The following is a 13,001-nucleotide window of genomic DNA, read 5'->3' as shown; positions in this document are numbered from 1 at the left end:
TCAAGTTCAAACGAACCTGCAGGTACACCCTTGCGTTCAGTTCCAGTCATATTGAAAGAGGGAATTCGATGAGAGAACTTGTGAAGTTCATTTGGCTTTATAAAGAATGTGCCAACTGCTGTCATCCTTGCACGCTGGAAAAGGCTAACAAATCCGATCACTTTATCTAAGGAACGTACTTTGACACCAACATTCTTAACATACTCAGAAAGAATCTCCACCACTTTATACTTGTATTCCCTCTGATTATTTGTACTAGAGCTTCGATTAATATCCCTATCTTTGAAGAAGGCCCATATTTCCCCTTTCCTTGGAAATACAACGTATTGACCTCTCTTGGCTTTTACGCACTGCACTTGATGTGAAAATGCAAAGAGATTATAAGTATATGCAGTAACCCCACACCTAAATTTCCCACAGCTAACAGGCAAGCATCCACCGACCCGAGAGCCCTCCCTTTGATCTTCTGGATAAGGAACGAGCAATCTGAACTTTATTTTAAATCCAGGATAGAGTACCTTTCTGATGAGGGCATAATGACTTGGCATACCATCAGCTTTATCATAGTAAGCCCTGTTAGGGTTTTGCCCTGATTTTCTTACCATAATTTAAGATTTATTTTTCCTTAAAGAAAAAACAAAACATTACCATAAATGTTTTTACTTTTCTTGAAAGGAAAATATAATATTATTTTATATTTGGTTTATTCTCTCCTTTTTATGACTCATTTTCTAGTAGGAAAGGTTTTAGGACTCTATAAATATAAGTTTGTTTCTTCTAACACAAAACAATAACATCCACAATGTAGTCGTTTAAGAATCTTGTTTATGGGGAGATTTATTCTCTCTAAAGTTTCAATATTTTATCTTTATATTAGTTTTCATATAATAATATTAATTTTTACTATAAGTTTTTGTCATTTAATTTATCAATCATATTATTTGCAATTGTAAGCTTCCGCATGACGCCCTATTCACCTTCATAACCCAACAAGCCCAGATCTTGTCAACAGCAACACAAATTCGTGCTCTATGATTATCAAAATCATTGAATTCAGTATCAGGATAATCATACATCTCAGGACGATCACTATCACAAATTCTTTCTGATTCTAAATCCGAATCAACAATACATTCAACTTTTTTCACACCATCTGATGGTGGTCTAGAATAAGTCTCATCCTCCAAATGTAATGCATAAACATGAGCAGAATCATCATTAAATTGTAACAGGGCATTGACACCTTCTTGGTCTCTCAACCGTATCAATTCAGAACAATCAAACTTCACACTAAAATGCAAGATCTTATCTGAAGGATCAATGCCTAATCGGTCAAAAACTGCATTCACAAAATCATTGTACTTTATGCCTGTCTTCACAGTAATCTGCTCAGTACCTCTCACGTATGCAGTGGATCCATCTGGAAGCGCCTTATTCTTCCTGCCCCAGTGACAGAAACAAAGTAACGTCTTATCTTCAGATCCTGTCATGAAGTAGTGCAAATGCACAGAGGTTCAAACAGTAACAATCATCAAAACTTTTCTTCTTCTTTTCCTGAGAAGGGAATACTCTCAAAAGTTAAAATCCTGACCAAGAAATAAAATGAATTCAAAAAAACAAAGAGGCTGAATATATATACTTAAATAATAGTAATCCATATGAAGGGAACACAAAAGCATGAGCACTAGCCAAGCGTCTTCAAGTACAAGATAAGCATTTTTTTCCCTTTAAGTAAATACATCTCAAGGTTCATGAACATGGAAAACAACCAAATTCTAAATACAGGATAGGAATAAAAAACCAGCAATCCGATAAAACAACCATAGAAGATGAAGGATTTCATCAAATGCAATAGGCTGTCAAAACGCAACCCCCAACAAATCAAAAAGCTGCAAACTTTGAACCAAAATTTCAAAATGGGTTCAAAGAGAACTTTATACAAAATCGTTCTCAAAAAAAAGATAGTAACTTTATACAGCATTTTTTCAGAACAGAAAATTTCATCAAATGCAAAAGGGTCAAAACAGTGAAGTGCTTGAATGGTAAGCAGCCCTCAGTTTCAACCTTTTAAGTTTTTTGAGTTCGAGTCATATCAAGGGAGTTAATGTGGTAGCTTCTAGGGAAGAGGTAAAAAAAAAAATCCAACAGAAACATTTTCAAACTTTAACCAATCCGAAAATTTCAAAATGGATAGAAAGAATAAGTTTATGAGACCATAAATATCATGGAGAAGTTATCAATTTTTGTTTGTTAAACATGAAATTAGCAAAGAAGACAAGCATATTAAGCCATATACTTTCATCAAATGCAAAAAGATCAAAACGGAAACCCCACCTTTCTACATAGTCATTTATTTGTGAGTAGAGAATGGAGCAAGGAAAAAAAGAAGAAGTTACCTTGAAGCTGCACATAGTTAAACTTCAACCAACGGAAGGTGGTTTAATTTCTTCCATGCTTTTCAAACTAAAACCTCTTTTTCTTTGTGTGAAGTTAGAATGTTTCTTTTCTATTTTGCGTCAAGTTGACCGTTTTATCCTTTTTAGGCTTTAGCCCATTAATACAACATTCGGCCAATATATTATTTTGAGATATCGAACAATATTTGTTTATTTTATGTAATCAATGGATAATTTTATATTTATTAGTTTCTAATTTATCCTTATCATTAATTATAGTCATTTCTCTGTTATATTTTTCAAAATATTATATTTAAAGGGCGATAATAGTAAAATTACCCTTATATTTATAATTTCTTAAGAAGTGTGTAAAACGTGGACTAATATTGTTGGATATAGGATTATTAATTAATATTCCCTCCGTCCCATTTTATATGTCACATTTTTACTTTGTATTTGCATTAAGAAAAGATGTAACTTTATCCTTCTATCTTTATTTAATGTTTTCTTAAGTTAACTTTATTAATAAATGACAAGATTAATTAACTATTCTATCAAGGATATAATAGGCAAAATAAGGTAATTTATGCATAAATTTTATAAAATGACAAGTATTGTGGTCCAACTATTTATAAAAAGGGATGACATATAAAATGAGACGGACTATTAGCAATTACTTAATCAATTTCTTGAAAAAGGTGATGCATTGAGATTTGGGACTAATGTAAAAATAGGATAAAAGTATGGTGTTAAAAATAAGCCCACATATAGGTAACCTTCCCAATTGCTCAAAATTTCAAGGATTGGATTTAATATAATTTGAATTTGGTTCAATTTCTATCCATTCAACCGTTAATTCTTTTCAAGAGAATCTTCAATTGAGGATTTATCTATTCATTTGAAATTTTTGGAATTGAAATTCAAATTGTTGTTATAAAAGTTATATAATAATATGTTAAAATTATTGAGATTAATCGGGTCAAATTGGACGGGTCATGACTCAACCCGATTTTTAGCCCATTTGAACCCAAAGTAAACTTGGACGGATCATGACCCAACCCAATTTCTACTTCAACCCATTATAATATCTTTAATTTCAACCTAACCCATCAATTTGACATCCCTTGGCGAAAGTATCGAATTTTTGTCTTCTTATTTTCGCCACACTAATGTCATGCCAAAACAGAGACTTGGTCCTCACTTTTCAGAGATGAGAATCATTTTTGAGTTGGGTTTAGGAAGAAGGAAAAAAAACACCAACATAATCTTTTGTAAGGTTATATTATCTTGAACATATAATTTTTACAAAAGCGAGTCATTTTTCGAAACTTTTGTATTTTTTCCATTTTAATTTAATTGTCTTAATCTTTTTAATATGTTATATATTTAAAATTACTTAAAAACTACTATAAATCACAATAATTATCAACTTAAAATATTTTAAAAGACATAAAAAATTTGATTCACTCACAAAATTATATTAGTGTCCCATAAATTGGGATAAAGAGAGTAACGTATACTATATTTGACTGAAACTCCAAATTCTATCTTTGTCATAATAACAACTTATACTAGTGTCACTATAATAACAACTTAAACTATCCAAAAATCATATTAAAAATTTGAGTGGAACTCCAAATTATATATTTGTCATATAAATTGGAGAAAAAAAAGTTACATATATTGAGCCCGTGCTCCAGTGTCTAGCATTTATAATAGGAGACTTTACAAAAACTTAAGAGACTGTGTTACTATTTTAAGTCCCATTACAATAGGGGGAGGGAGTACCATAATATGTAGTGTACTACCCAACATGTTCAAAATTCATGTGTGTTCCACCTTGATCTGGATTGAAGGGTAAAGAAGCAGGTTCAATGTGTAGTGCATGTACTATCGCCAGCGGATTGGTTAGACCGTGCCTTCTTCAGAGGGATGACAAATCATTCTCATCAACAGGAACAACTTCATTGTTTGAAACATGCTGCCAATGCTGAGATGATCTCCTACCGTCATAGTCATCAAGTTGAGTTTCCTGTCCAGAAGGTGGATTGTTTCCATCTTCTGTCTCCACACCGATTGAAGTATCATTGGTTTCACTCAATTCAACTATCTGCTTCCGAAACCTTTTCCTGCTTCTGCAATCTACCTTTTCCTGGTTAGGAAGCACTGAAGGCTGGTTGAGATTACATTTAAGGGGCACATCCTGACCTCCAGGCTGAGGCTGACTCCATTTGGGTCCACAACCTAAATTATATGCAGTGAAAATCTTTGAGCATCTCCTACAGCGTAGGGTACTGTTCACGTAAGTACTGTAAAACGTGTACCGAATTTTGCAAGAGGGACATTGCGTCCAGAACGTTTCCTGTATTGCAGATGAAGTTGGTTGTTTATATTTATGGTGATTTAGATTACTCAACTGAGCATTGCAGATGAAGTTGGTTGAGCATATCTCTGGACCCTGTCGGGATCCTGTTTGGGTAGGTGGAAACCCAGTCGTTTTCAAGGTACCTTGGTTAGGAAGCTCTCTCTGCTCGTTGATATTAGATTTAAGGGGCATATCCTGACATCCAGGCTGACTCTGTTTGGGTCTACGAGCATAACATGCAATTATAGGCTTCTTGCCACCTGGTGGCGGTCTAGAATAAGGCTCCTTCTCCAGACTTGACGCATAAACATGAGCATAACCATCATTAAATTGCAACAGAGTATCGACACCCTCTTGGTCCCTTAGCCGTATCAATTCCGACCTATCAAACTTCACTGTAAAATGCAACATCTTATCTGAAGGATCAATGCCTAATCGGTCAAAAACTGCCTTCACAAAAGCATTGTACTTTATGCCCGTCTTTGCAATAACCTGATCAGTAATACCTCCCCCATACGTTGCCCCAGTGACAGAAACAAAACAGTGTTTTATCTTCAGTTCCCATCATGAACTAGTGTATATGACCACAGAGAAGGGTAACAATCTTGAAAACTAAAAATCTGATCAATAAATAAAATAAACGGAATCACTTATCAAGGCTGAATGTACCAAAATCACAATCCATAAGACAGGACTCAAAAGTATGAGGATTAATCAAGCATGTTTATTATGAGAATATTAGATATTTTTGCTAACAAATCTAAAAAGTTTAGAAGTTTAACCAAGAAGCAAAAATTTCCAAACGGAGTTCAAAGAAACCCTAATACAAAAAAAAAAATTCATGAGAATATTAGATATTTTTGTTGTGAAACATTATATTAGCAAAGAAGGAAACTTTCATCAAATGCAAAAGCGTCAAGATAGTTTCACACTATAACCAATCAGAAATTTTCAAAATGGACTCAAAAGAGTTAGCTATTTGTGTTTGTTAACCATGAAATTAGCAAAGATAAAAGCAATTTACGTCAAATGCATAAGGATTAAGAAAGAAACCCTAACAAAGGGAAAAAGTTTCAAACTTTAAGCAAGGAACCATACTTTTCCCATACAATTTGCAAGAGAAAAGAGCTGGTTTTGACCTTTTCACTATTTAACTCAACATTTCTTTTTTTTTCTTTCCTGAACTTGTACTTTCAAAACGTCTCATTTGTACTAGTAAAAGTGGGATCAATCTACGGCATATATTTGTGAGTATAGAATGGAGTAAGGGGGGGAAAGGTTACCTTGGGCTTGAAGCTGCAGATGCTTTAGATATTAACCAAATGATGTTTTTCTACCATGCTTTTGAAACTAAACACCCCTTTTTTGATGTTACATTTGTCCTTTGGTATCTTCTAGGACAAAAGTGAATTTATCAAGTAAATGACCGTTTTATCCTTTTCAATTTATTTTTTTTGGTAATATTAGCCCCAATTGCATTAATTAACTGTTTGAATTACTATCAATTTCTTGAAAAAAGGTAATGCATTGAGACTAATGTAAAAATAGGACAAATTGAGCAAGTTAGCTCCTTGCAAGCTACATATCTTATTCTTTATTTTTTTTTGGTTAAAAGGAAAATTACATTGAGTACTTTATATAATAGGAGTCTTAACAAAAGCTAAGAGACTATCCAACAGTATTTGAAGTCCAATTTATCAAGCAAGAAACTGATGAGGATCAATTCATTTTTTAGTCTCACCAGGCCATAATTTCAGATCCAAATCAGTGATCATAGGAAACTCTGGATTAGCAGCATGGATGCCGTTCAAGCTTCCAGTCTTTAGAGATGTCGTAGCATGCTCAGATGTCCTCAACTTATCTCTAGTTCCAGAGGGAACTCCTGACAAAACATTTTCTACAGGTCTGGAGTTTGCAGTTTCCCTAACTTTCCCAGGGTACCAAATATCATTCGGATTGAGGGGAAGAGCATAAGGATTAAGTTCAAACGATCCTGCAGGTACACCCTTTCCAGTCATTTTGAAAGAGGGAATTCGATGAGGGAACTTGTAAAGTTCTTTTGGATTTACATAGTATGTACCAAATGATGGCGGTATAGAAGCCTGTTTGTTAACCAGGTGAATAATATCAGGAGTTGTATCTGATTCTGAGTCAGAAATAACAATAACTTGTCCATCACCTGATGGCGGTTTAGAAGTCTGTTCGTTAAATATCCCAATCTTGGAACTGTTGTTATGCACATCACCTTCAGGAAGATCTGCTCCATTTTGATTTAATCTTTCCAGGGAATCTCCAGCTGACTGAATGCACCGCGCCTTCTTCAGAGGGGTTGCCAAATCATTTTCATCATCGCGTACATGAGTAGTATCTGGTTTTGAATCAGAAACAACAGGAAGTTCAACATTTTTCCCACTACCTGATGCCGGTCTAGAATAAGGCTCCTTAACCAAACTTGATACATAAACATCAGCAGCACCATCATTAAATTGTAACAGAGCATTGACATCTTTTTGGTCTCTCAGATCTATCAATTTAGACTTACAAAACTTTGCAGTAAATTGCAAGATCTTATCTGAAGGATCAACAATGCCTAATCGGTCAAAAACTGTGTTCAAAAAATCATTGTACTTTATGCCTGTCTTCACAGTAACCTGACGGGTAATACCTCCCACATACGAAGTTGTTCCATCTGGAAGCACCTTCTCCGTCCAGCCCCAATGACAATAACAAAACAGTGTTTTATTTTCAGCTCCCATCACATGAACAGGCTCAAAGGGTAACAATCTCGAAAATTAAAACCTGATCAAGAATTAAAATAAATTTGAAGGGAGTTATTTATCAATGTTAAACACTCTAACAAGGGAGTTACCAGATTACAAGCATTTTTATCGTTTAAATACATATAAATATATACATGTTCTTGAAAAACAATCAAATTCTAAAAACAGGATATATAGGAATGAAAAACCAGCCAAGCGATAAATTTCAATTAAAAGAATTATATGTTCCACTTTTTCTGTGGGAACATGAAATTAGCAAACAAGACTAGCATACAAGAGCACCTTCCACCTCCAATCCGGAGATTGTAGGTTCGAGTAACCAAGAGAACAAGAGCAGTATGACTTCCTAACGAGGGGTAAAGAGAAAAAAAAGTAAAGAAGATTAGCAAACTAAACCACAGAATTTCGTCAAATACAAAAGGATCAAAACAAAAAACCCAGCAAAGGAAAAAGTTTCAAACTTGAAGCAAGGAACATAATAATATTTCTACAAATAAAGCTCAACTAGTTGCAACCAAGAGTGTGGCCTAGTGGTTAATGAAGTCTCAGGTTTAAATACCAGAGGAGACAAAAATACGAGTCAAGGTTACCTGGTACCTTTTACTAGTGGAAGATGATAGATATCTCATAAAATTACTCAAGGTAACCGAAAGCTGACCCAAACATCACGGTCATCAAAAAAATTAAACTCAAAAAATAAAGCTCAACTAGTTGCAGAATAAAGCAAGGGAAAAGTATGTTACCTTGAGTTGTAGAAGTTTATTTTTTTTTTCTCTAAAGCTGCAGATAGTTTTAAATTTTAACTAAAAGAGGTTATTCAGCTAAAACCCCTGTTTGTTTATGTGAAGTTTTTCTACTTATATAGGAGAAGAATTAAATCTTTTTCTTCAGATTTTCAACGTATAATCTGTTGTGCATTGATTCAATGTTAAATAGTAACTTTTAATTTAAGATGATGTTTGTCCAGATAATTTGGGTTAAGAATTTCAATCCTATTAAATTTCATTATATCTTCATTAAATAAGTGATTGAACTTCAACTACTACTGAGTACTGCCCTTCAAAATAAATTTCACCTTTTTCACTATAAGAAAAGTTACTGCTATTTAATCCTGGAGTTGATTTCGCATTAAATTTGTTCTTCTTGTAATATTGAAGTCATAAAACTATTTTGGACCAGCAAATTACTACATTAATTATTTGTAACCGTAAAGTCACAAAACTAATTTTGTAATAATAGTCACTGAATTGAGTTGAGGGTCTTATCACAAAACAATCTCTCTAAATTACACTGATATATTATTTGAGCATGATGAAACTCTCTATTAGCTCGACATAAGGTTGTCTAACAAGGCGGGACAGGTTGGGACGATATAAGGGGGTCCGGGACTTTAGGGAGGCGAGATTAGCAGGACAAACCCCTCGGCCCGTCTGCCTGTCCTATCTCACTGAGGGGATGGGACTTGGACGGGTAGGGAACTTAGTTGGATTTTCTTTTTGTTTAAAATTCATATTAATTTAAATATTTTATATAAGACTACATAATTAGTAAATGAAAACAAATTTAAAATAATCTTCAAATTTAAATTGATAACATTACAAATTCAAAAACATACAAACAGACAATATTTTTAGTGGGGCGGGACGGGTACGTACCTTAGGGGTCTGGAACAGAGGGGATGAACTCTTAGGCCCATCCCATCCCACTAAGCTAATGGGACGGGACGAGATATCCCGTCCCACTAGACAGGCTTACCTCGACATAAGAAATAAATTGGTATGTTAGACTTGAGTGACTGTTTTTTTAACACAACTATGGTCAAAATCAGTGGAAGTACTGTCATTGGCAGAACAAGAGCTCTCTGAGTTTGTTTTTTTCTCAGAGACGTTCATTTCCATGGGAGACAAGTCCTTAAAGCTTACAAAAGTGACTCACTTTGGCCAAAATAACCTAAGGTGCCATAGGAGAAGAGCCATCAGTGACAAGTCTTGGGTGTATAAACCCATAGCAAAAGGGGGAGGGGTATCATAATAAACAACAATTTCCAAAAACTCCAGATTCATGTGTGCTAGTACATTGCCCTCCCTATCAATGAAACAACAGGTCATCGGTGTGTTAACGGACCAACTGACAAATGACAATGCAAAACTTCAATTCCAAATTTCTCTAAATCCAGGAGAACCAATTCATTTTTGAGTCCCATCAAACTATAATTTCAATTCCAAGTCAACGAGCATAGAAGACTCTCCATCAGTAGTGTGAATGCCTTTCAAATTCCCAGACTCCAGAGATGTCGCGGCATTATCAGGTGTCCTGGATTCATCTCTAGTTAAAGGGGGAACTGCAGATACAACGTTTTCTACAGATTCGGAATCTGCAGTGCTGCTGTCTTCCTCAACTTTCCCAGGGTACCAAACATCATCTAGATCAATGGGAAGGGCATAAAAATCAAGCTCAAAAGATCCTGCCGGTACACCCTCTCCTTCAGTTCCAGTCATTTTGAAAGAAGGAACTCGATGAGAGAACTTGTAATAATCTTTTGGCTTTATAAAAAATGTATCAACTACATTCGGACGTGTTGGCTGGAAAATGCTAACAAAACCGCTCACTTTATCTAAGTAACCAACTAGGAGACCAGCACCATATTCATAATGAGAAAGAATCTCCACAACTTCATACTTGTATTCCCTATGATTCTCTGGAACAGAGCTCCAACTAATATCCCAATCTTTAAAGAGCGCCCATATTTCCCCTTTCCTAGGATATACCAGATATGGACCTTTCTTGCCCTTTATGTACTGCACTTGATGAGAAAATAGACGATGATCCGAAGAATTACATTCAACAGAATCAACACTCCCACATTTAAATCTCCCACAACCAACAGGCAAGAGTCCCCTGACCCAAGCGTGCTCCCTCGGATATTCTGGATTAGGCTCGAGCCATCTGAGCTTTATCTTAAATTCAGGACTGGATACATTCTTAATGAGGGCATATCTTCTTGGCATACCATCATCCGCTTCATAGGAAGCCCAGATCTGGTCAGTTGCAAAGCAATTTCGCGCTCTATGCTTGTCAAAATCACTGAATTCAGGTTCAAGACGATCATCCTCAGGAGGATTACTATCAGAAGTTGAATCTGTTTCTGAATCAGATACACCTGATGGTTGTCTAGAAGCCTGTTCGTTAACTGTCCCAATCTTGGAATTGTTGTTCTCCACTTCCCCTTCAGGAAGGCCAACTCCATCTTGATTTAATGTTTCCACATAACTACTGCACAACCTAGTTACACCGGCTTGCTTTTGAGCATCATCACCAACAGCTTCTTTCTGCTGAGGTTTACTGTCTCCACCTGACTGGTGAGCCCATGCTTTCTTCAGAGCTTTACTATCTCCGGTTGACAGGAATCGCGCCTTCTTCAGAGGACTTGCCAAATCATTCTCATCATCACCTGCAGGAGTTGTATCTGGTTTTGAATCAGACACAACCATAAATTCAATTTCTTTCGGCCCACCAGATGGCAGCATAGAATTAGGCTCCTCCGCCAAACTTGATGCATAAACATGAGCAAAACTATCATTAAATTGTAACAGAGTATTGACATCTTCTTGATCCCTCAGCTGTATCAATTGGGACCTATCAAACTTCACAGTAAAATGCAAGATCCTATCCGAAGGATCAATGCATAATCGGTCAAAAACTGCATTCACAAAATCATTATACTTTATGCCTGTCTTCAAAATAACCTGACGGGTAATACCTCCCACATACGAAGTGGATCCATCTGGAAGCACCTTATTCTTCCAGCCCCAGTGACAGAAACAAAACAGTGTTTTGTCTTCAGTTCCCATCAGGACGTAGTGCACAAAACCACAAAAACTCCAACAGTAACAATCTTCAAACTACTCTTCCATTTTTTACCTTGAGAAGGATAACAATCTTGAAATATAGAAGAAACCTGATCAAGAAAATAAAATAAATTTAAAGGGAGATACTTATCAAGGTTGAATATAATGTGCAAAATAATACTCTATAAGGAAGGCCACTATAGCATGACAATTAACCAAGCATCTTAATAAAAATGTTATTTTCATTTAAGAACATCTCAACTCTCAAGCTTCATGATCTTCGAACAATACCAAATCCTAACTATAGTAACGAATCGAAAACCAGCAAGTCAATAAAACTTTGGTTGTAGGAAGAAATTTTTCTAACTAAATGTGAGTCAACAAAAGAAAAGGTAACCCGCCCAACGGAGCCAGGAATTTAAACAAGAAGATTCAAAAAGAAATGTTTTTTATGCCAAGGGGATTCAAAAATTTATAAATATGCAAAAGTAAAAAAAAGTTTTTTGTTACCATATTCTATAGTAGAATAGTCTGTTATCCCCGTCATATTAACATAAACTATACCGAGCGTAATCCAACCAAGGGCGGCTCAACATAATTCGAGGCTTAAAGCAAAATTTTAATTAGAGACCTAAAATCTAAATAAACTTTATTTGTATTTATTTATTTTTCTATATTTTTAGATGTAAATTACTACTTAATATCTTTTATATAAAGGATTTTTTCAAATATTTTTTTTAATTATTATTTTGTAGGTAAGATTTTATCAATTCAACATTGAAAAACATCATTTTATTGAGACAATTATTATATGAATTGTTAACATAATTCAATAAGTAATCAGTTGATAAACTTTAAAGATAAGAGTTAGAATCATAGAATCTGATTCAAAATGTTGATAACTTGGTATACCTAAATTAATATGAAAATTTTACGAAGAAATAAAAAAAAAAAATTGTAATTCACTTTGTTCAACACTTTTTGACTATTAATTTATATTTTTGAGAGAGTATTACTCTAACTATCAAAGATTTAAAGAAATAGAGTGCAAAAGGAGTTTAAAATGATAAATAATGTGAGTGTTAGCAAAGAGAATGTAAGAATTCAAAATAGCATTTTCTTGAATTCTTCTATTTTAATGGGGTTAAGATACATAATTTTTTATTTATAGAAATTTGAGGCCCCCAAAAATTGGGGGCCTAAGGCCAATGCCTTAAATTTTATAGGCAAGAGCCGGCCCTGAATCCAACCAAGTGTCAAAAGGAAACCCTTCCCTCTCAAAACAAAAAAAAAAAGTTTCAAACTTCAAGAATCAGAAATTTTCAAAATTGGTATAGATAAAACCTAATACAAAAAATTTCAAGAAAATATTAGACATTTTAATTTACTGTGAAACATGAAATTAGCAAAGAAGACAACCATAATAAACCACAGAATTCCATCAAATGCCAAAGGATCAAAACAAAAAACCCCAACAAAGTAAAAAGTTTCAAACTTGAATTAGCAAGGGTCACAGTCTTTCAAAATAAAGTTGAAACAACTTTTTTCCCACAAAATTTGCAAGAGAGACAATTTGGTTACACTTTCAAATTCAACACTTCCAAAACATCTC

The 13,001-nt window shown here is 34.6% G+C and overlaps 1 protein-coding gene across 1 annotated transcript; it reads right to left on the bottom strand.

The window, feature by feature from the left end:
- Positions 1–9,210: 9,210 nt before the first annotated feature.
- On the bottom strand, positions 9,211–11,396 carry LOC102587588 (uncharacterized). Its single transcript, XM_015308957.1, has one exon. It carries the CDS (start codon positions 11,390–11,392, stop codon positions 9,749–9,751), a length of 1,644 nt encoding a protein of 547 aa, XP_015164443.1. The 5' UTR covers positions 11,393–11,396; the 3' UTR covers positions 9,211–9,748.
- Positions 11,397–13,001: the final 1,605 nt, after the last annotated feature.

This window comes from Solanum tuberosum, unplaced genomic scaffold (genome assembly GCF_000226075.1).
Source record: "Solanum tuberosum cultivar DM 1-3 516 R44 unplaced genomic scaffold, SolTub_3.0 scf00092, whole genome shotgun sequence".
Classification (NCBI taxonomy): Eukaryota; Viridiplantae; Streptophyta; class Magnoliopsida; order Solanales; family Solanaceae; genus Solanum; species Solanum tuberosum.
This window is presented reverse-complemented; position numbering and strand designations above follow the sequence as displayed.

Bases quoted from the DNA above. Each gene is read 5' to 3' on its own strand.
- LOC102587588 (XM_015308957.1), bottom strand. From the start codon at position 11,392: ATGGGAACTGAAGACAAAACACTGTTTTGTTTCTGTCACTGGGGCTGG.